Source organism: Dermacentor silvarum, chromosome 1 (assembly GCF_013339745.2).
Source record: "Dermacentor silvarum isolate Dsil-2018 chromosome 1, BIME_Dsil_1.4, whole genome shotgun sequence".
Lineage (NCBI taxonomy): Eukaryota > Metazoa > Arthropoda > Arachnida > Ixodida > Ixodidae > Dermacentor > Dermacentor silvarum.
The window spans coordinates 360,142,130-360,166,457 of record NC_051154.1 but is presented as its reverse complement, the minus strand read 5'-3'; the positions used below and the strand labels follow the sequence as shown (position 1 = coordinate 360,166,457).

Below are 24,328 nucleotides of genomic sequence, written 5' to 3'. Positions count from 1 at the left end.
CTACCGCTTCAGCGAAGGCGCTGCTGTCGCAAAAATTGCATGCTGTTCTGCGAGTAACGCGCACCGTGGCTTTGCGTGTACTACAAGAACTGAAATTGAATAGCGGTGTTCACCTTCTGGAATAGCATCCGCAATAACTCGGCGGGTCGCGGCAGCCTGCGGGAATTCCAGTTGTGTTGCGGTTGTGTTGGTTGCGTATCTGGCTTGTCGCTTGTTTGGGTACCCTTGTCCGCATCGTCGTCGTCGTTGTGCGGGCTTTTGTGGCTATCGAATCGGTTTTCTCGGTGGGCTCGAGCTCCACGCGAGCCTCGCACTTCGCCACGCGGCTCGCGGACCCCGCGCTTGGCGCCCGGGATCCTTCCACCGGCCGTCTCGGGAACGGCAGCGGCGGTCTAGCAGCCCCCCAAACGCACCCGTTTGGAGGAGAGCTAGCGCCGTAAACAAGAGGGCCGGCCGGGGCTTCGTCGATTGGAGTTGCGGCGCGGGTTCCAGCGCAAGGGGCTCGAAGATGTGTGGGTTACTCGTACGATGAAAGGGAAACGCTTCCACCTGATAGTGCGGCTCAAGTCTCTCTTCTGGCTGCCCGCGTAGCCCGCGCACGGCATCCGCGGACTGCTATGCCGGTTGAGCGCCGCACCACAGGGCAGCTTCGGGCAGCTGAGAACGTGACCATCGCAGCGTTCTAGCCAGCAGCAGACGGCCGACCGAACGGGAACTCGCCGTCTTCTCGTTCCCAGCACGGTGAGAACGCTATGGTTTTCATTCGCAGCTCGACTTGTGTTACTAGTACGCCCGTCTTGCCGTTACCGCTGCGCTTGGATCGAAACCAAAGCGCCTGTTCTCTTCTTGCTGGGGCGCGTGCTCGCGCGAGGCAGTCGCCGGAGACCAACGGATCTCTCGCGCCTGCTTCACATTCTTGCGTATGTAATCTGCGTTCTATTGCAGTTTTGTTGGCGGGACAACGGATAGGAGATGGCAGTAGTCGCAAACTACGTATTTCGTGATCGTTTGGCCTGATTATTCAGAGTTGGGACGTTCTGCGGCATGCCCGTTCTGCTACCCGGTTTCAACGAAGCCAGCGAAGCTAATCAGCTGCAGAACATGTTAAGCTTCACGGACAGAAGAATCTTATCCGGATGTCTCCCGTCGAGCTAGGTTAAAGCCGCCGCGTTATTGACGACCACTGTAGAAGCCATTTCGAACGCGGAGATAGCGCGCAAACAGCTGACACAGTACTCCGACCATGCTGTTAGTGGTCATTCCTGCTGTGCTCCTGCATAATTCAGGCGTATGATTTGTTTTTTGTTTGGCGAGGGTGAAGGGTCACGTGAGTAGTTGCCCCTAGCAGCGAGGTAATCTGCCCCCCACATGGCTATAGGTAAATGGCCTTGCTTATCACCACACCTCTCGTTGTTTGTTTTGTTCTGTGTTCAGAGCTCGAGCTCGTCGGTAAAAAGCCGGGGTGCATTTAGAAATGCCACACAGCACTGTTTACACAGGGAAGTTTGTGCGTGGTGTAAGTAGTGCCTGGTTCTGGCATAAACTGCGAGCATTTTCTTCGGGAAGTTGCGGTGGTGGACAGTGTCAACAGTGCTTGTCGGTTGTAGTTTGCAAAGCACTAGCTATTTGCTAACTGAGCCAACCAGTTTCTTCATTATGCTTCAGCAAGCTTCATGTTTACCCGCCGTGGTTGCTTAGTGGCTCAAGTCCAATGAAATGCAATAAGCAGAGCACGAGGCTTGATGTGCTGTCATGGATGAATAAGGCGCGAACAAAACATATCCAATGTAAACAGCATGGTGAGAGGATTCTAGTTTGCTTTGGAATGCTAAAACAAAGCACTAAAAATCATCTTTAGACTGGTGGAGCATTATTTCCTAAGTTTGTCATTTCTATGACAGGTGAAAAGATGGTTATTGGCAGACAAAACTAAAACCAAACTTCCTTTTTTGAATTTCACAGTCAAACTTTGCCACTGATGACACCAGTGGAATACCATGGCTTTACTGTATTTTCAGGTATTTTGATCGCTTTTGTGCAGAAGCCTCCCTAAAAAGTTGTCAGCTTGAGTTTTTGTGTTCTTTATAATGCAATGAGTAGTCTTTAGTTACTGCTGAACAGTTTGTCAATCTCGAGCAGATGCCATCAAAGCTTGTGATGTAATGGGGCCCTGGTGCAGCAATTTTATTCTTTTTTGTTATTGTTTCTAGCCTACCGGGCCTCCATTCAAGCAAGACTGGCCTATTTAGTACCGCAGAAGTATGACTACCAGAAGCTACCAGTGTAGCTTAAAGTCCAGCTTCACCCAAATTTCACTTTGGATACATACATTATATTGAATAGTACACATATCACCCGTTTGCTTTAAGATTGAACAGATAAAAAAAAAATTGTTTTCACATACACTTATTAAAGATGTGGAAATTATCTGACGTGTTGGAATGTTCGTGCAGCTAATTAAGATCAAATTTTTCATTCACTATGGGCACATGTTGCAATTACAAAATTGCAGCTGTGCAGTAGTGACAGATGGAATGGACTGAAAGCTCGAGATTCTGCTATGGAGTAGGAATAGAATGGGCACATAGTCCCGGAGCGCCAAGTGTTCTAGCAAGACTACAAAACTGGTAAATTTGCCAATTAGACTGGACTACGCAATCTATTTTGGTGATGCATCCACTCGTATTTAAAACATACAAATTTTACAGTGAAGCTGCTCTGTCTGTTATCTAAAACTAGGCTTTTATTGCAGTCCAATTTTTGTTGCAGTTGGCCTTTATTTATTAATAATACCTCAAAGCTCCTAGAAATGGGACATTACATGAGGGGCCTTTAACCTAATATTTCACTTTAATATTTTTTGTGTTTCTCACTTATTACCTCTTTCAGTATCTACCTATAGGTAACTAAATCTGCTGCAGTAATTACAAACAACACGGTATTCTACACATTGCACTCTTCTGATGACCCGGAAACGTTCCTTTGTTACAACGTTAAAGTGCATTTAAAGATGGCAACTTTTAGTTACCGTTAGCTCCAACCTTTAGTTAAGGAGTTGTGTTGCTTAACTGCTTAGTTTTAGTGAACTTCTGCACATTTAGTTAAGGAGTTAAGTTTTCAAGAATTATTTGATTTAGCAAGCACCTGCTTGACCTGCGACAAATGGGTGCAGGCCAAAGACAGCCACGTCGCAAACGGTTGCACCTTGCACAACTCCATGGTGATTTCAAAAGCGTGCAGTGTTTTTTCGCAATAATTGGAAAGATTACAGCTAACAATGGGGGGGGGGGGGGCCTCGAAGAGATGAGAAGCCACAAAGGGTGTTTGTTCTTGTGCAAGAAAATTATGCATATCACTGTTACATTAAGACTAAAAATAAAAAAAAGCTTTTTTCCCTCACTAGGTGCACGCTAGCACAAGTAGAGAACAGTTATAGAGAAAACTTATAATTTACTGGAATTTGAGGAATGGAAGGGAGCAGCTCAGCCACTCCAGGAGTGGTAATTTTCTAACTCGCGATTCTGTGGTGTTTAAAGGAGAGGAATTAAGATTTCCACTCTACGGAATTGAATGGAAATTGAATAGAGGTCTTCACTCTGCATCTCTGGTGTCCAAATTCACGCCTTAGCGAAAATTTTCTCTGGTTAACAAAACCAGATCTCGAAGACTATGCTTTTGTTGACTGCATGTGTCCAAAGTGATTTGGGAGCTGGAAACACATCATAGATGCCATGTTTTAGGCATTGCCCATTGTCAAATTTTTTATTTACAGCCTTTCAATAGCACCTAAGCAATTATGCGAGCACCTGGTGGTCTTTAGATATAATGCTGATCTCGGAACATGGCCTCCGAGGTTTTCAGCGTGCCACAGGCATTGACCAATTTTGGAGGTCTTGCCCAGACACTGTGCCATTTCTCAACATTCCTAGTTCTGCGTAATTTGATATAAAAACTTTGGTATCAGGTTTTGGTATCAAAAAATTGTATTTTTACATCCTTTTTGTGATGCATGCTGTTATTTAAAACAAAAATTTTACAGGGAGGCTGCTCCATGACTGCATTATCTAATATTAGGCTTTTTATGCAGTCCAATTTTTTGTTTCAGTTGGCCTTTATTTGTTTATTCATAATACCTCAAAAGTACCAGAAGTGGGATATTACATGAGGGGCCTATAACTTAATCTTTCACTTTAACATCCCTCTGAAGGGACCGAGGGGGAAAGTTAATTCAGGCTGTATTGGTAAATTATGCTTCTTTGATATTCTATAAGGCTACTCTTAACAAAAGTGCCTGATAAGCCTAAGAGATGCAAAAACTGAGGTGGCAACACTCAGCCCCATAACATCATAGTTTCTCACAGAATCTGCTTGGGTCTCGTTATTCAGTGGTAAAGGAGGACTACATTGCGTTCTAAATAATAAAGCAATAAGTCAGCCCAGCAAGTTTGGATAATTTTTTCTCTGCTGCTAATGTTTTATTTATTTATCTATTATACCTCAAGGGCCTTGACGTAGGGTAGTACATGAAGGGTGGGCATGAGTACAACAATCATGGGTTACATGATAAAATTTTCTTCGATGGCGAACTTGAATTGGAGATCATCTGCTATCAAAGCGATGTTTCAAGAAATGTCCTTTCAGTCTTGGAAGGACCGTAAGTACGTAAGAAAAACAATTATTTATGTCGTGCTGGCTCATGAAGATTAAATGTCCTTTTGACGGCTACTGCGGGATATGTGATGCACAGGATGAATGAAAAATTGACAGGTGAGTGTGGGAAGTTGAAGCTGCGATTTGAGGTTAGTAACATTGGTATGGTAGGAGTAGCTAGAGAAAATAAATCAGAGGCATGGTTTTGGTATGATTCTAGCATATTAACTAGATTAGCTTGGTATTGATCAAAAATGGAACCAGCATACTCAAGCTTAGGTCAGGCAAATGTTATGTAGGTGAGAAGGTTGACAGAAGGTGGCGTAAAGACTAGATTATGGCTTAAGTAGCCTAGTAGACGATTTGCAGAATTAATGATTTAGAGAGAGAAAGGGAAAGAAAGACAAGGAGGTTAGCCAGTGTAAGTACCGGCTGGCTACCCTGTGCTTGGGAAAGGGGTAAAGGGAATAAAAGGTGATAAAAGAAAGAAATAAAAAATAAAAAGAAAAATTAGCACAATAACGCGACCCAATGTTCAAAGTCTGTCGCACAATTCGCAAGCCCTTAGAACTTGAGCAGAGCTCTTAAGGTCTAGAGTGCCGAAACCCGTCTGGATCAGTGTCCTAAAACTTTTTCCTCTGTGAAGCGGCGATCGTCTAGTTTTGTGTATTTAGATAATATGCTTGGACCAAGTAAGATCCCAAGAAACTTGAACACCAAGGTATTGAATAATAGGTGAGAGCTATAGGCAGGGATTTACACGCATCCCCCCTAACACCCTCCCAGGAGGATCCCAACACCCCCCAAAAGTTATCCTTGTTAGACATCAACAAGGACAAACTGCCTGGTAACATGCCGTTTAATATGCTTGCTTAAGAGTGTACTTCTGCTAAGTAGCAGCTTTTCCATCACAATTTGTTGGAAAAGCGTTCAGCCATAATTAAATAAAACAATGTGGTAAAAAGAGCGCTAGCTCCTTGAATCTCTCCCCCCCCCCCCCCACGTTTCGCTCAAAAAAGATAACCAATAATTTCGATCCACACACCCCCACGTTCTGGTACCACCCCCTGAAAATCTAAATTCTGGATAAACCCCTGGCTATAGGGCAACTGTAAATGGTGAAGTGGCGATAAAGGAAATTAAAAATGTTTTGTTAGTAATTAAGGGCATAATCCAGTTATTACACCATTCCTGTATTAGAGAGTTGTCGGGTAGAGAGATCAGAAGTGTTAAGTATAGGGCAGTACACAATGCAATCATCGGCAAAGGGCCGTATGTTAGACTGAACACAGGGGGATGAGATGCTAAAGGGGCCCTGAAACGATTTTCTAACTAATCATTATTACCATTATTCCCAATCATTTAATCACCAATGAATGACTTCGCTTCGCGAATCTCTTGCCGCAAAAATTTTTCGAATCCTTCAAGTATGAGCAGAGTTATTGCACTGATGAGCAGCTTTCTCTCTCCTTTCGTCTGCGCGCTGGAAGCTACACAGGGGAGATGGCACGGGACCAAAGCCCTGCCCAAAAGCGGAGCGCCTCGCCCGGCGAGCGGGCTCATCGCGGCACCTCGTGGCGGCCACGCCATCAACGCTACGCAGCACGCCGCGGCCATCTTGGAGGCCACGTGCAGCAGACTCAGCTAGGCGACGCTGTCGTATGTAGACCGGCAGTGCAAAGATGAAACGCTTTTTCTGTTCTTTTTTTTGAGATCGCAGACGCATATATTTTTCGTTTAACTCGAAATTACCAGTAATAGTATTACTGAGAATGTTCTCGGTGGTCACGAAATCAGCCATTTGCTGTTTGTGCGCTTCTTTATTATAGATAAGAAAAGCGGGCATAATACAGTGCCCTGCAGAGGGGGGAGACAGTGGGGAAGAGCGGCAGTTAGCAAAAAGAAACCGCTGGCAGTTAGTTACTAATTCGCAAATTCATTGGAGAAAACATGCTGATCTAAGTTGAGACATGATAGCTTCAGCAAAAGGCAATGGTGAGGGACTTTATCAAAAGCCTTCTTAAAGTTGAGAAATAAAACTTTGATGGGCATGTTTCAGTCAAGGTGCGGGTGAATGTCTTGCAAGAAAAGAGCAAGCTCTATTTCGCAGGACTGACCATGAAGAAAACCGATCTGATTATGGTGAAGAAAGTTCACAAATGATATGAAACAGGCTGTCTCTGAATTGATTATACCGTCCATAGTTTTACTGCAAACAGTGGTGATGGAAATGGGGCCATAGTTGCTTGGAGAGGACTTGTTACATTTTTTTGAGGATGGGTGCAACCTTCTCGATCTGCCAATTGGTAGGGACCGAACCTGTATCGAGAGACTTTTGAAAGGTGAGAGACAAAATGAAGCTGAAGCTACTTATGCTTTGTATTCGAATAGAGGATGTTTTTCAGTTTGTCTTTCACATTAACAATAGTACCAATAGGGTCAATAGCTATCAGGTTCATTTCGAGGTGCACATAAGTTAAGCCCGAGTGAAAGTTAACAGGAGACTCAACAATGAATACAGAGCAAAAAGCATTATTTAGCACGTTAGAAACTTTAGATCCAGGTATTGAATACCCATTTCTGTCACTCAAGGAAATTGAATTGGGGCCAATTGGTTAAATGATTTGCCAATATTTTTTTCAGTTTTGAAACATGGCAAGAAGTATTTTACTGTAGAAGTCACGTTTAGCGTGTGGTAAAGTGGTGTTACACTCATTTTCAGCACTTATGTACTTGCTTAATGTAGTTGCAAGCTCAATTTTTAGCACATTGAAATAGTCTTTTCTTGTTATTCGTGCTTTAGGTGCGCGGTAAATCAAGGGGAATTGGTGCATTCTGTGCTGCTTATTGTGGGGATAGTATGTTTATCTATCGGGCGAAGCATTTGTCATTTTGAATAAGTCAGTTACATTCCATGGAGTATTGTTGATAGTTGCTAACAAAAATATCAAAAAAAAAAGTTAGTTCACCTATCATGCTTACAAATCCCAAATGCAAAAATGACCGTGTTCTGAGATTTAGGTGCACGTTAAAGAACCCCAGGTGGTCAAAATTAATCCAGAGTCGCCCCCACTCATAATCAGATCGTGGTGCGGGCACGTAAAACCCTATAATTTTTCTATCATGCTTACATAGTTGCCTCTGTCACAGAGTGTCTTCTTTGTTTTTAAGCCTACATAAGCTTTATAACCTGGTCGCTTAAGGATGGGAGAAATGCAATGGCAGAAAAGTTTTCAGATTGTGTTTTGAGGATAAAGTCAAGAATATTGGCAGATGGGTCAGTTACTGTAGTAGGTTTAGTGACCAATTGCGTTAGACTGAAAGTGAGACAAATGTTTTAGAATCTGCTGTCGGCGCTGCTTTTAGCCAGTGTAGCAGCTGGATCATTCCAGTTGAGCGAGGGAAGATTAAAATAGCAAGTTCAAGGCATTGTCATTACTAGGGGGTCGGTAACAAATATATGCACATGCACAGGAATGAAGCGTTGCAAAATAGCGAAATAATTCCAACGGGGTGGAAATGTTAACAAGTGTGCATTAAAGTACTCTGTTTGCGGTGATAAGCACACCGACACTGTGAGAATAATTGGGCCTATATTTGTGAAAGATATCAAAGTTGGGATATAGGGCAGGATGTTGGAGTTAGTAATAGATAAATGAAGCAAAGTTTCTGATAGGAGGACAGTGTCGCTTGATGAAGACTATGAATGTTAGTGTATAAGAATGACAAGGCTAGGCGATCAGGCTTATTTATCTTGTGTTGCTCTTGCACCTGGCATTAGGATTTGCGTTCGACAACCTTTTATGTGTTATGGTCATAAACGCGTTTTGTTATTACAGATGAGCTTGTCAAATTTCAGATTGAATTGCATGTTGTGGGTCTTGTGCAAATGTACTAGCTGGCTGTGTGCAAGGTGAGTGCTAGGCGAGAAGTCATCACTGTTACCATCCATATTGAGTCCCTTTAGATTTTTTACTTAACGAGATAATGCACTCTTTGTCTTCATAGTGAAAAAATTTGATGATTACTGGCCCTTTTTTATCCCTCTTGAACGCACCAATCTATAGGTGCGCTCAGTATCTAGCCGTTGAATGTCAATTCCACGGAAGTGCTGGCAGTGGTCAATGATAAGCTTCTCTCGCTCTTGACCCAAGATTCAGACTAGACATTCTATAGGCCACAAAAAACACATTATTTTGGTGAGACCTATTTTCTGCATCTTCAATTCGGACAGTCACCGTAGAAACCTGGACCATGCATTCTTGCAAGGCAGGCTGGACAAGGAATAACTCAGATTTTATCCCATTCAGTGATGCACATTCTAGTTTGAAAGTCAGCAAAAGCTCTTTCACGATACCAAAGCTTCACTGGAATTGTCTTCAGCTCATCGAGTATCTCTGACTGCCTGGATTGAAGTTCTATTAAAGCACTGACTAGAGCAGGAGAAGCAAAGCTTCTAAATGTATGCAGGGGCCCTGGATTAGTTTTCACGTCCCTGGCTAATAAGGGCAGATTTTTCATCATCTATGCAAAATCGTACACAATTTTGTGCAAATAATGTCGGCAGCGAGACAAGGCTTCGGTAACTCGTTCATTTAGTAATTGGTTCGATAACATACTCACTCTTCTAGGTGGTTTTTAAGCCTGAAATGCTTTTAGGCCCGGATTCAGAAATGCTCCTAACCTTAGACCGTTTCCCTACCTTACGCAAGGAGTCCTTCATGCTACCTAAACGTTAGGCGCCCTCAGAAGGCCATCGCAAATTCTAAAAGCTTCCTTTCACCTTCCCTGCGGAAGGAGATCCTCACCAAAGGAAATGGAACATTACAGGCTTCTGGTTTCAAGATTACTTACAAAAAATGCAAAATATTTGTAATGAATTGCCAAAGTAAACTTCTGGCGCTGTTAGAATTGCATTTCTACTTCTATACCAGGGCATAAATTCTATTTCTTTCGTTAATGACGTAAAAATAGCTGAAAAATGATGCACATATGGCAGGAAAGCAAGCTCAGTCTAGCCACTTTGGCAGCATCTGAAAGTTCGGTTGGTCAGGCGTCGCTTTTTCTTTTTTCTCTTTTTGGCCTGCATTTTGTTTCGTGCGTATGTATGTATTTGCCATGCCGGGCAAAACTTAGTTCACGGAGGGAGAACAATTGGCTGTGGTTTAACTCAGTTATGCCTAGGTGTGCGTAGCGAAAGGTACGGTTAATCTTCATCTTGTTGTTTCTCAATTGCCAGAAAACCGATGGTCGGTGAGGCGGAAGAATAAGGGGTTGTCGTCCATTGACTTGAACACGTTTCGCGTGCAATCCTCATCTGAATCCACTCGCCTGGCCGCTTCGTACTTACGACACTTCTCGAGGCGTGCGGCTCATTCTTCCTCCGTCTCTTCTGCGTCGTCTACACCGGGGCTTTCAATGGGTATTGGAGTACAATCTATGCACCCAGTAACCCCAGGGAATCCTCCAATAGCATAGAACCTAGTCATGACTGACCTCGCTTCACTGGCGTTTGGCAGCCGAACGTACTTGGGATACAGACGTAGGCATATCAGCTATGTCTTATCTCAAATGCATCGGCGTATAGAGGGTTGGGATGCACACACAAGGTCGCCTACAAGAGTTTGCATGGCACCCGTTATGTGAAAACTCGGTGCAATGAGGACCTTCAAAAGAGCAGGTAGCGGCGCTCCTCTGTTGTCAGTGTCACAATGCAGTTGCAGCTCAGCCAGTATGGCTGTAACAGCTCGCTTGGAAAAACGATACCGGTCTAGAAACTCCACTTTGTTGTAGCGTTTCAGTGGATACTGCCTGTCAATCACATGCCGGACTGGAGTCAACAGCGGAGGCTTGTACACAGTCCTGTAAAGAAGTTCATTTGCACATCGAAGAAACATTGCATAGCTTTCGAAGCTATCGTCTTCGGATAAATGTCGCAGAGCCGTCCTTTTCGCCGCTCGCTTTTCACAGAAAAACAGAATCACAAAAGAAATGGCACAAAGCGTAGTCTGCGGAACCATACTGGACGTCAATACACGGCGGCTGGCTTCCGTGGCGTTGGCTGCGCACGGCACCTATCCAAGCTGAGCGTACCGCGTGCAAAGTCCTGCGGAAAAGCATGCATTCAGGTAGAGGAGCGCGGCTAGGAAGCATGAAGGTAGCATGCCGGCTCCCTAAGCGCGAGGAAGCACCAAGGAGGCCCTAACTTAGTGCCCCTTAGTAAGGGACGTTCCAGAATTGACTCCAGGTCGCCTTACAGCGTGTAAGACGTCCTTAGTAAGGAAAGGAGCGTTTCAGAATCCGTGCCTTAGCTCCCGTTGTCGGCGACCTTCAAGTGACCTTGAGCCAAAAGCCAGAACTGTTATCCGGGCAGCCAGTCAAATGCAGTCACTGGCCCCCAACCCTTTGTACAGGACCGCATTACATAGGCTAGTTACTTCCCGAACAAGTTACAAAAAATTATTGCTTCCGATTTCTTTCTAATGTTTGTTCACAATATCACACAAGCTGTAACTTCTAGTATGCTAAAGTTCTATTTGTCATTTCCAATAGCGACGTTCAAAAGGCAGATAGAGGGCACCATACATCGTTTGGCGCTGAGACAGGGTTTCCTGCACTCTTTTGAGCGCCAGCGGTCCGTGAATCGTGAGTGGTCCGCGACAAGAAAAAGTAGCGACAGACGTTGAGCGTGCTGCACTGTTGGAAGAAGAAACGCGGTTGAACCCGGTGGCACCACAGGTAGCAAAAGACGCCATAGGGTAGCCATTTCATGCTTACATCTACTCTCGATTACGGGAGCGCCAGCATTTTTTAATCGTTTGTTGTTATGTTATGAACTTGAAAAACAATTTTTAAAACTTAATACCATGGTTAGATGTCAAAAGTTGCGTGGTTATGAACTTGAAAAACAATTTTTAAAACTTAATACCATGGTTAGATGCCAAATGTTGCGTCTCCATGCACGTGAAAAAATTGACTATCACCTCATGCTTGCTATGGTAAAAACTGCATTTCATTGCCTAAACGCAGAGATGAAGATGGAACTACGTGTAGTAAATAGCCATGTCGCTGCCACATCTGGTATTTTTACTCAATGTCAGTGATTTCGAAACACACCTCAAGGTTGTTTTTCGCCGTCTGGGACAACACAGAGGTCTAGATCAATTTAGTGTCAAATTTCTCAAAAGTGAATGACAAGAATATGAGTAAACCACTTCTGTACAGTTACACAAGTACTGTGCTTCATACCGAGAATGAATATTTTGCATGACACTTCCGAGTGAATTCTGAAAAAAAGGTAAGGGCAATGTGCAATGTATTATTGTACAAGGGGTCTTAGGAGGTTATAACGGCAAGAAGTGGTGAGGTTGGCGACAGTATGAGCAAGCGTGCAGAGCACAATACAGCTCGATTGCTGTCTGCTACACTGTTTGCTAACAGAAGTGCACGGCCCTTGCCTTTGTTATCCACGAGGCTCCATTGCGTCTCGCCACAAAGAACCAGGCCATGCGGGTACAGGTATTTGCAATGACTGCATCGGCTTCTTTCTTTATGACAATTCCTCTCACATTCTTATAACTTTCTTTCTTTCCAATCTTCATTTCCTAGCGCTATTGCTGATTGCATTATTATGAAGAAACAATGGAAAGTGCATCGCAGATGAAACATCTTAATCTATTCCTGATCTCACGTTGGCTTTTCACAAACAGGACTGCGCAGATAACTGTGGCAGGGTGTGCGTGCTCATGACGCGAACAGCGCAGCGGGTGATGCTCACACCGGAGACTGTGTGTGCTTGCACATAACGTCGCCGATCTCGCTGCTTCTCGCTTTTACAAGGTGTCGACATGCTGTACGGTCAGCGCTTGCGTGACACTATGAAAAAAAAAAATTGCAATGGTGTACCAGCATTCCAGTTTCGGCACGAAGTTCAAGATAGGGAAGGGATCTGATCATGGAAAAAGACTAGAAAAGATGCGAGGACAGCTCTCTTCTTGTGTATTGGGCACTTGGATCCCATTCACATCAGTGATTAAGCAACTCTCCTAACAAAAGCTCCTACTCGGGAAAGCAAAGTTCCAAGCTTTATTTTATTTGCTAGTTATCGACGTTCTACCACCAAATGATTGAAGATGAAAGGGAAGAAATTATAATCCACATGTGGTGTAGCATAAAACTAAAAAGGAAATGCATATGAGTTTCTTGGAAAGAAAGCCTCACAGTTAAAAAATCTTGTCGTCCTTGTTCGGGGATTGAACACATGACCAATGCCTTTTTGGGGCGGTCACTCATCATTTGAGCTAACCAGGAAGCTAGCAGGTCGCAGGGCGAGGCCAATACACTAAATGCAACTGAAATCCAACTGAAAGCGCAATACACTAAATGCGACAGATGTCACATTATATGAAAAAAAATTTCTTGAAAGAATACTTCACCTGCCTAATTGATTTAGTACTGCTATCTGTTCTTTGACTTATGTGCTTGATTTGCACTTTCAGGGGGGTATGCACTTGTTCTGAAGTGAGAGCAGTGTGTGTTATGTGAATATTCGATACAAATCAATAGTCTTTGCAATTTGATTAGTGAATTCACTATTCGAAGTTGTATAATATTCATTCCTGGGGGTCTGAATATAAGGGAAAACAGCTATTAGTCATTCAATAAGGACACCTCGCCTTTAGGCATGTTACTAGTTTTCTCTGACTTAGGCAAAGCATATCATTCGGACACTTTCACCGTGTTTGAATCTCTTCAAAACAATTTGTGGTGATGTAGTATTACTTTGCTTTGTCAATAAACGCAGCACTCTGCGGGCATCTGTTGACATGCTGTTCGTGTGTTTCAATTTATTTATTGGGGCAGTGCACCAGATACGATCAAATTTTTGTCTCGTTTGGTGCATTAGTCTATGTTATTTGTGTGGAAGTTTTTTTTTACCTAGAAGTACACTTATTTAGGTAATTATTTGTATCTTTTTTTATGGACAGTTTGCTACTTTCTGGGCATCTCTGCAGCTGTGAAGTTCAAGGGAAATGCAGTGATTGCTTTCACTGTTTGCCTGTTTGCTTTCTTTACGAGTGCAAAATTTGTTTAATGGTAAGCGATGCAAATATAGTTGAGTGTCGAGGTGATTCATAGGGGCAGGCCCTGCAACTCTGCAAAACATTCTTTGTGTAATGATAAGCGTTGCGAAGTGAGTGAGGAGTACACTAGGTGCTTAATAAAACAATAAAAAGTTGAGGATGACATTCAGTGTCTCGATTAGCTAGACAATCCATATAAATTCATTGTACCGAAAACAATATAATTGTAATTATATTGTTTTTGAAGCACTTGTTCGTGTCAGATATGTCTTGCTCGGTTGCTAATAGCACTTTATTTCTTGTTCCAAGTTGTCCCGAAATATTGAAATTATTTTTTGTTAAAAGCAAATCTCGGAAATAAATTAGGCATTTTGTTTCCAGTGTTCTTAGGTTTCAATCAAAAGCTTGGCAGCCTTAGGTTCGAACAATGCACTGTTCCATTGTTGTTGCGCTGCATTAACTGTGTGTCGGAGTAAAGGACTTGTGAGAAAAAATGAACGTATACGTTTTCATTAATGTTCAGGTCCTAAATTTTCAATTTTGCAAGGGCAACTTGTCTTTCCCCTCCTTTCCTTCTGGTCTGCCAGCCCACTATTGTTCAGCAAAGCTCAGTCATTCTCTCTTGTGAGTCATTTGAAAGCCCACGTGTTGTTGGGCTTGAGTGGTGTTCAGATTCTAGGTGTTTGAAGATTAGTGCAATAACATAGATAAAACACAAAATAGCAACAATGGAATTTGTTTCATGATTAGTGTAATATTATACAACTGAATACAAAACAACGGATTCTGTTTCTAGATTAGTGCAATAATAGTGCTACAATGACAGATGTGAAATGATGCAACAGTGCTATCTCGGTGTGGTAGGAGAGACTAAGAAGATGCCTGGATTAATTCGTTCCAATCTAAGACCATGCGTGGAAAATAGGAATACTTGGAAATAGGAAGTGTCAGTTCTAGTAAAATAAGATGTTAGAGAGTTAGGGTGATGGTGCTTTGAGGGTCTGGATAGTAAGGGTGAAAGATATGGAGATGGATCTATCGCAAGCTTGTGGTTAAGCACTGAAAGGAAGTCGATTCGGAACTGTTTTTGAGTTTTAAGAAGGGGAATGTCATTGGCTATCATTATTTCAGAGGGAGAGTCAGTTCGTGGGAATTTGTTAAAAATTGGACTGCTTTCCTCTGTGGTTCTTTCAAGGCTCTTAATGTTTATTTGAGCATGCAGGCCCCATACTGCACTGGCGTATTCTAGTTTGGGTCTGATTAAGGAATAATAGCATAGTAGTTTGAAGTTTATGTTTTAGGAAGCAGAGCTTTCGAAAGGCATATGAGCAAATATTGCTAACATGTATATTCCAGGATAAGTTAGTTGTTAATGTAACACCTAAGTGTTTGTAATTGTCGACTTTTTCAATGACGGATGGGCCTAGTCTGTAAGTAAAAGACGGAGGTGTTTTTTTTTACGTGTTATAGGGAGAAATATTGTTTTGTCGGTGTTAACAACCATCCCCCAATCTTTGCACCACTTCAATATGCTATTCAGGTTATTTAGCTCAATTTGATCGTCGGGTCAAAAAATTTCTTTAATAAAACACAGTCATCTGCAAACAGCTGGATTTGCACACCAGGAGTTATTACATTTACAATATCGTTAATATAAGCCAAGAAGAGCAGTGGGCCTGATTTGAATTTCACAAACACTGTGTGGGCCCTTCAGCTGTGATTACCCCTCTTTCTCTTCACACACACGCACACGTGGAGCTGCAACCCTTTTTACTTTCGCTCTGGTGCAGGGCGCCGTGGGCCGGCGAGGTTTCCCCACTGGGGGGGCAGCAGCCAGCATGCCCGTGCAGGCTCCGCCCCCTCACTCGTGGGGCAGTGCACCTGCCACTGCAGCCTCCAATGCCTGCTGTTGCTGCCGGGGACGTGCGCCACAGCCTGAAGGGGGATGCCACGCTCCCCAGTGTCGCGCCCACCACCTCCAACAGCAGCAGCAGCAACAGCAGCAGCCACAGCCACAGCAGAGGCGTCACTTACCCGAGAATGGTGTTCCCCCGCTGCTCCACCTTGTCTCTGCACCCCCTCCTCCACCCGTGGCGGCAGCTGGAGCTACGGTGATTCCAGCAGCTGCGCCTGCTGTTGCGACCGCAGTTCCGGAGGAGAGTGCCGAGCAAGTGGTTGCACGCTGTATTCACGAGATGGCGCTTCTTCTCAGGCCTGCTGCTCAAGGCAAGTTGTCATTACCATTGCCACCACTACAAGCTCAATTCAGTCCACTGTGGGGCAATGTACTCTGGCCTACGTTTTAGAGCTAACATTTCTACCAGGGTAGTTGCCTTCATCAGGGCCCTGCTGAAGACAAGTGTGGTCAGAACATTGGCTGTGGCCTGAGGCTTCACTTGTTCCCCCACTGTTTTGAGCACTTCAAGTCTCCATTCAACTGTAAACCTCTGTATCGTCTGGCCTACATTTGCCACTTCTGAATGTTTCCCTTTCTGTGGCAATGGTGCTGTTGTTGATAGGAATATTGTGTGCATATATTTACTCATCACACATTGAGGCAAATGTCTGGTGACACAAAAGTAAAGGAGGCTGTGTTATCACTGAATTTCTGTGTTCTCATTGTCTTGTTCATTTGCTTTGGGAAACTGCACCTGCTTGTTTTGCCAGCCCACTCAGAAGAGAGTGCATGGTCACACAGGCAGCCTGAACGGTTGTTGAATGCTCACTGTCGTCAAAGTCTTGGCTGCTGCCTCAGGTTGTGTAATTGCCATTGAGGCCTTTGTCTGTGCAATGCAACATTGATTACCTTTTATCATCACATACCAGCCTCTGTAATTTAAATGGGGTAAGTGTTCACTCATCATTTAGACTGCCTGTGTTGCTGCGGCATTGCTCCAGCCTACCCATATCATCCTTGTCTTTTGCTTTCACATTTTTAATTTGGAGTCGTCTGACACTGTCATTGTTAAAGGGCTGCTGCAGTTCTTTAAAGTAATTTTCTCCAATTGTATCCAATGAAGTCATATAAACAGTGTTATAGCTAGAGTTGCTAAAGCTCCCAAGTTTAGTGGGGTAGTCTCAACTTTTGAGTAAATGTCCTGTGGCCTGACTTTACCCAGTCAGGATGGCTAAATGTCCCAACTTTTTCTTTTTTTCTGCTGAAAAACAATCGATAAACCAGATTTCTTTTTTATAATGCGGGACACCTAAGTTGCACATTCATCTCATTTGTGTTCTCTTGCATTGTCATAAACATAAAGGCAGTTTTGTTTTTGGCATGGTTCTAGTTCTGTTGTTGGCCCTAACTGTTGACAGCACCTCTATCTGTACTGATAGCCATGTTAGCTAGGTGACTACTGCACTTGTCGTAAATCGCGACATGCTAGGACAAAAAAAAAATGTGCAGCATTGTTGCACATACAGACTGGCAGCTCCTGGCAATGACAGGGCCGGTTCGTTGCCAGCCGACCCCCCTATTCATCCAGACACTCGAGAGTTGGCTACTCTAGTTGTAGCTGCAAAGGTTTATTTGACATTGGTGAGAAGAATGCATAGGCACTGAGTATGTTCCCAGGTTAAAAACTCGGTACAAGTCTTATTGTAAACAGCTGCTGTCTCATGTTAGAGACATGATATTACAAACATAAACCTGCTGACTAGTTGGGCTCGATAATGTGGTATTGTAATCTGGCTTCTCTGTTGCTAATAAAACTTTGCTAGGCCTTTCATTGACCTGTATGCCTTCAATTATTTTGAAGAACTTATTCGATATGTGTAAGTGCAATCAACTGTTTTATTCACTTTGCACTGAAATTTGTTAAAGCAAACTACTGCCAAACTTGAAAGCTTTCACCAGTTTTGGTGTCACTTTACCCAAGTTCAAGTTCGGTTTATTTGCATCATTACAATGTGGGCGTGCTTGGGCGAAAAGTGAAAAATCATTTCACTTGAGGGTGCCCGAGCCCCCTATGTGGTGTTCTGCTGTATTTGTGTAGAAGATGTGCAGGGAAATGGAATAATATATAAAAACATAACTTACACAAGTTCTCAATTCCAATACAGTATGAAAATCCTATACTTGGCGATGATATTACATTCAGCTTAGGTAAGTTTCCTTCTTGCCTATATATATATATGACCGTGACCTTGAGCTCAGCAGCACAACGCCACAGCCACTAAGCCACCACGACGGGGCCATGACTCAACAAAGGGCATTAGATGGATAAAAAATTATATATATATATATATATATATATCAAAGGGCATTAGATGGATAAAAAAAAATATATATATATATATATAATTTTTTATCCATCTAATGCCCTTTGTTGAGTCATGGCCCCGTCGTGGTGGCTTAGTGGCTGTGGCGTTGTGCTGCTGAGCTCAAGGTCACGGGTGTGATTTCCTGCTGCGGCAGCCACATTTATTTGGGGGCGAAATGCAAAAGCACTCGTGTACTTAGATTTAGGCGCATGTTAAAAAACCCCAGGTGGGCACAATTGAACTGCTCGCCTTCCACAGCAGCATCTCTTGTAGCCCTAGCATTGCTTTGGGATGTTGAACTCCGTGAATCAATTGGTTGTGGTTGCCATGTGTGTGCAGGGCGAATTCTGCTCTATAGTGTTAATCGTTTCACCGTCTCCCACTTTGTTTCTTGAAGGTGGATGCTGGCTGAGCCGGCCCTTGCAGCGCAAGCTGGTTTCCCTAGTGCACTGCCCCCTGTCGGAGCCAGAGGGGCGGGCCCGGGCGGCCCGCGCAGCACGCTCGCTGGGCGAGCGCTGTGCCCTCGAGCTCCTCCTCCAACACCACCAGCACAACCAGGCGGGTGGCGGAGCAGGTGGAGGGGGCCAGCAGCTGAGCGCTGCCCTGTGGGCGGCCGTACGTGCCCGTGGCTGCCAGTTCCTGGGGCCCCACATGCAGGAGGAGGTGTTGAGGCTGGTCCTCCTTGCCCTCGAGGATGGGTCGCCCCTGTCGCGCAAGGTGCGCATGTTGTGCTATGCACATCAATAATCCTGGCCCCTATCTCATTGTACTACTGCTGTGCATGTGGACAGTCAGTTAATGCCGCAGTAGCTGTAGTTCACACTGGGGGAATACAGCACTAGAATGACAAGGTATGCTTTCACTTGTTCTTTGTTCATGACTTGTCAAAGCACTGTATTTCTCCAGCAAATACAGTGCTAGAACATCTTGGTGGGCTGGTTAGTGCATTTCAGTGAGCATGATTGACGGCGCAACACCACACAAGGAAACATGGACAGAATGAGTGCAAGCTAACAAACAAGTTTGTCTACTTCATAGCATTGTCATTATATCATTCGCATGTTTGCCCCATTGTCAGAATGCATTAGTGCTCTTTGTAGCACACTACAAAGTGCCATATTTTTCGGTCTATAAGTCGCACCTTTGTATAAGTCGAACCCCCTCAAAACGGCAGTTTTTCTGGAAAAAAACATATATAAGTTGCACCGGTGTATAAGACGCACCTGTTTATTCGATGAGCGATATAAAAAAATTAGTGACGTTTGACTTTGTGAAGGTTTGTCACGCGCAAGCGTATGGTTGCCACTCCTATATAATTGCAATAGTAATGATATGGACACTCCAGGCGCATTTCTGCCGTCGTGGTCGCCGAGATGTTCCGTATAAAGTCCAAGGGCAATAACATCGTTCCTGCACGCTGTATGCTCTATTTGTGGGTGAAAACATGCAACGGTGAGCAGAATCGTGTACAAGGGGGGGGAGGTGGCTTATACTCTGGTTGCAACTGCGTAGTTTGCGCAGTGGACAGAACGAGTGCAAGCTAACAAATCTTGAAAGCGATCTGCAGATGTGATGACTTGTGTCGCTTGCAGATGCCGCTTGCGCTGCTCCTTCGTCCTTCTCATATGGCGCACTGCAACTCGATCATGAGAAGAAACCGGTGCGCGCACACAACCTGTAGCAACTGCCATAGGAGGTCAACCCAGTGCGCTTCGCGTAGCCATAGCAACTAATGTGATTTTGACGGCAGTTTTTCTGAAAGTATGTATATAAGTCGCACCATTCTATAAGACACACTGACAAAAAATTCAGAAAGAAACCGCGATTTATACACCGAAAAATAAGGTACAGTTGCAATGGATCCAACAGATGCGCAATGTACTTTCGGATAGAACAGACTATTCCTCTCACTTAGTTTGATCTGCCTATACTATCAATTAAACCAATTTCGCTTCTAACCGACCCAGCTATAACGGACAACAGCCAAATTTTGGGGAAAATTTTATCTAGATGGTGTAAATAAAACACGCTTTTCTGTGCCAATGCACCCATGCGGCAGTGCACTGCATGCAACCAGTGTGCGCAGCAGTGCACTGCACGCAACTAGTGCGTGTGGCAGTGTGCTGCATGCAACTATTTCCGGCTGCTTGCGGAATTTTTGAAAGTGCACTTTTTTTTTGACGAACGAATACACTAGTGGCAAGCTTCCCACAAGGGCGTGCTGTGCAATTTCCCGCCTGCAGAGTGTTTTTATGTCAACCACGCAAGCAGACCACCGCTGCCCACCACTGTCGGCTCAGTGCTGAGCATGTGCTGAGGGTTCTGCTAGGCCTAACCAGCTTCGAAGCCGAATACGGCGCTTCAAAAACAACCGCCGACGATCGCAAAATGCATAGTTACGAGAGCACAGCTTTATTTTTCATAGCATCAATTCACACACAAAAAAAGTAGATTTGCTGCTATTCATGGCATCCAGACTGCAGGGCATGCGGTGTGGTTTAGCCGTCTCGCATGCAGTGCAGCAGTGGCCAGAAATAGGCTCCAATTGAACCTGCCTCTTACCGTGGCTGCCGCTCGTGCTACAGATTTGACAGTCATTGTCGCTTGTTGCGAAATGTAAAAGTAAGACATTGGTTTACACTACTGGCCGCTATTCTGTGTGTAGAACGAATTGTAGCTGGTGCTTATGTCATCAGTGGCGGCGACGCGCTCAGGCTGGGTGGCTTGGCTGGCCAGCTTACTGCCATTGTTCTGTTGTATGTACACTCTAGTACGGGGAAACTGCCATTTGGAAAAGGAGAGAGAGGCCAAGAGAAGAGGAATGAAGTGGAAAGCTTATTGAGGGGGCTTACAGCCAGTCACTCAGTGTGAACTCCAGATGCCAATGTGAACTCCAGACGCTTCTAGTGAGTCTAGTGAGTGGCTCGGTAAAGTCAGTCTCATGCAGAACCTTGGTTTAAGCTAGTTGGTGCTGTCACATTACCTAGAAATGTCTGAATTAAGGGGGGACGCGGGGATCAGATCGCGAAAATTGTGAGAAAAATCAATTTTCGGAAACACGCGTTTCGGTATCTGCAACGTCTAATCTACGCGGTATCAAAATGGTTTGGCTGAAAACGCACTAAAAGTGCCTGAAAAAAATTAATTTGTCGGTGCGCCGGGCAAAAAAACAGCTTTAAATTGCGCAAAATCACCGCAGTTCACGGAGGCATATCTCGTATTTCCCGCCACCGAGCGCCGCCATCTTGGTATTGTTCGAACGCTCAAAGTTTTGCCGTTGCGCTTCTCAGTTCGTCGGTTGTCGCCATGTTGTTGCAGTTAGTGTGATAACCGAACATTCACCGGACAAATAGTCGCCTGAACAGCGCACCATTCAGATGCGCCTCGAGCCGCGTTTCGTGTCAGTGGTGACGGCAGAAACACGAGCATGCAGCGTTCGCGACTCCTTTCGCGCAATGTCCACAACTGAACGGAAGTTCAATTTGATGGACTAGCCAGGCTATGAAATTTTCAAAGCCCACCAAACGAAGAGGCAAAGGTGCAAGAAGATGCCTGACAGCAATGATGCCAAAAATTACCGCCCTGATGCGTTCTAATAAACCTGCACTGCTTGCAAAACAGCCCGTTTTCTCAATTGTGTTCTTTGTCGGTCACCTCGCTCGTGGAAAGCATAGCACAACAATGGCTGGACCGATTTTGATAGTTTGTTTTGCTGTTATCCATAAACTGTGCTGCACATCAAGACAGTCTTGAAATGTTCATTTATCTTTCCATTATTTATTTCAGAATAACTACATGGCTCTATGCAGTGAAACACAAGTCACATGCATGTCATGTTGAGCAAAAAATCATGAGGGCACTAAAAAAAAATGTCTTGTAGAAAAACACTGTCTTGATGTAGATTAGATATCTGGGCAAACATACAAAGTATTCCCAGTTCCGTACCATGTTTCGTTACTGTGCCAGGTTTTCCACGAGCAAGGAACTTGTAAACTTTTGTAAACTCTTATAAAACAAAAACTAATGAAGATATCTCAATGAAATTTTCGATTTGTCACGCAATGTACAGTGTGTGTCCAAATTTCAGCCCTTTCTGGCCAAGAAACAAAAAAGTTAATTTTCATCCCCTCCTTAAGCCACTGTAATGTTCACTAAAGCTAGCTTCTTAACAACTTCTGTTGGAAAGCACCTCCTGTCACTTAAAACCAGCACTTAATACAACAATCGTATGGAAAAGGCCTTTTGGCTTCTCTTCAGCACTTCTTTAATGCTGCAGACTGCAAGGCTTTGCGACTGTTACCCCATTTAGTTATAATGATCTCAATTAAAATTGGCATGTTACAGGCTGCTCTAATAATAGGACGTATGTTCTACAGACTGCTCCGAAATCAGAATTTATCCGCTCCAATCTACTCCAGAATGAAATTTCATCTGCAAACCCAAAAATTGGATTTAGCTTGTCCCGTGGCTTGGAGACCATTGGTTGCCCTAGAAAAAAAAAAAAACTGGCGAGCGTCAGAGTGCATTCTATAGCTTATTCTAACATGTTTACTTGTTTCTATGAATTAGTTTCAGTTTCTATACCCAGGAGATGAGTGTGCCAGGTCCAGCCTTTCAAGACTATGTTATGTCTCTTTTATACAGTATAGACCACTTCCAGTTCCATGTTTTGTTACTGTGCCATGCTTTCGACAAGCAAGGAACTTGTAAACTTTTGTAAACTCTTATAAAACAAAAACTAATGAAGATATCTTAATGAAATTTTAGATTTGTCACTCTATTGCAATGTACAGCGTGTGTCCAAATTTCAGCCCTTTCTGGCCAAGAAACAAAGAAGTTATTTTTCATCCTCTCCTTCCTCCTTAAGCCACTTATAACCCTTATAACACTTATAACGTAACCGCTTATAGGGCAGGACAGGATATAATACGGTCTTTTCAGACTCCCGTTAATTTTCCCATAGCACTCTATGTATACGCGTATCGCTTATAGTGCAGTTGCGGGACACGAAATACCGGTTACAGTGCGGCTGCCTGGAAGTTCGGCAGTCAACCTAGATGGCAAACGCTCCCCTCAAGCCATTAGTACCGTATTTACTCGAATTTAATGTGCACTTTTTTTCCAATGAAACAGGTCCAAAAATTGCGTGTGCGTTAGAATCGAGTACGACTCTAAATCTGCGTTACCATATAGCCGTCGGCATTTTAAGATGGCCGCCTTACACGCGCATTGAGCCTAGCTACTCTCGAGCCTAGCTACCGTAGCTTCCTCCATGTGCTGCAGTACATGTGCTTAGGCAATAGTCTACCATCTGTCTTCACGTTCTCGGCGTCTGCTCTATCAGCTGGAAGTACCGAGTTCATCATGATGCCGCATTTAAAAGGAAAGTGATCATGTGTGCGGAGACAGATGTAAATCGGGTCGCATCACAGGCGTTTGGAGAATCCGAAACTTGCGTTCGGGACTGGCGCAAACAGGAGAGGATTTTCACCAGCAAAGCAATGCGGAACGGTTTCAGTGGACCGAAGCAGGACGTAATCTGCGACGATGCACTTCAGCGATGCGATCGCTTTGGCCCTCTCTTGAAAGCAAACTGCTACGGAGAAAGTCCGCCGCACGCCGTGTTTTCGCCGCTTATAGGTGGCGTTGAAGCGAGAGGCATGACAGCACGAAGGTCAATTCACTCGCCGTGCTTCGTCACTCGAGCATTTTGACAGTTCGTTTCCGCGGCCAACGAGCGAGATGTGTTTGTTTGCTTGTGTGCGGGTGACAACGTGCTTATTAATTGATTTAGTAAGCGAATACGGAACCTAGAGCATGGTGATAGTGATGGCAGAAATGCGCCTGGAGTGTCCATTATCGCAATAAAATAGTTATTTTGGTTATAGTGCGGTACTGCTTATAGTGTGGATATTCGAGACTCAGGCGACTTGCGTTATAAGCGGTCTACACTGTACTTGCTAAGCGTCATCCTTTTGTCGACTTCGAAAAGGTATCAGTGCTCCTTTAACGTCATCCTGTTGTACTCTGTGTGTTGAGCAGCAACTGAGGAAGGTGGATATGCTGCCATTGTTCAAATGTTTCACTCTCCCCCCCACCCCCAGGTGTTGGTGCTGTTTGTGGTTCAGCGCCTGGCACCCCACTTCCCCCAGGCCTCAAAGACCAGCATTGGCCATGTGGTGCAGCTGCTCTACAGGGCATCCTGCTTCAAGGTGAGCACTACTGTCACCCCTTGGGACATATCAGGGGTCTGTTTGTTTGTTTTAGTTTGGACTTTGTGATACCGTAGATTATCCACATGACACCAGCGCAATAATTTTAACCTTGTGTGC

The 24,328-nt window shown here is 44.2% G+C and overlaps 1 protein-coding gene across 9 annotated transcripts in view; it reads left to right on the top strand.

The window, feature by feature from the left end:
* Positions 1-19: 19 nt before the first annotated feature.
* LOC119437437 (roquin-1-like) overlaps positions 20-24,328 on the top strand; it is an 83,134-nt gene continuing 58,825 nt past the window's right edge. For 7 of the 9 annotated variants that reach the window (XM_049660541.1, XM_049660543.1, XM_049660542.1 and 4 more), the window contains exons 1-5: positions 20-741; positions 6,141-6,309; positions 15,524-15,959; positions 18,394-18,713; positions 24,101-24,208. In XM_049660541.1, the coding sequence (XP_049516498.1) occupies positions 6,154-6,309; positions 15,524-15,959; positions 18,394-18,713; positions 24,101-24,208 (1,020 nt within the window). In that variant the 5' untranslated portion in view covers positions 20-741; positions 6,141-6,153. Of the gene's footprint in view, positions 742-6,108; positions 6,310-15,523; positions 15,960-18,393; positions 18,714-24,100; positions 24,209-24,328 lie in introns of all 9 variants that reach the window. The other 2 variants (XM_049660537.1, XM_049660544.1) reach the window with 2 other exon arrangements.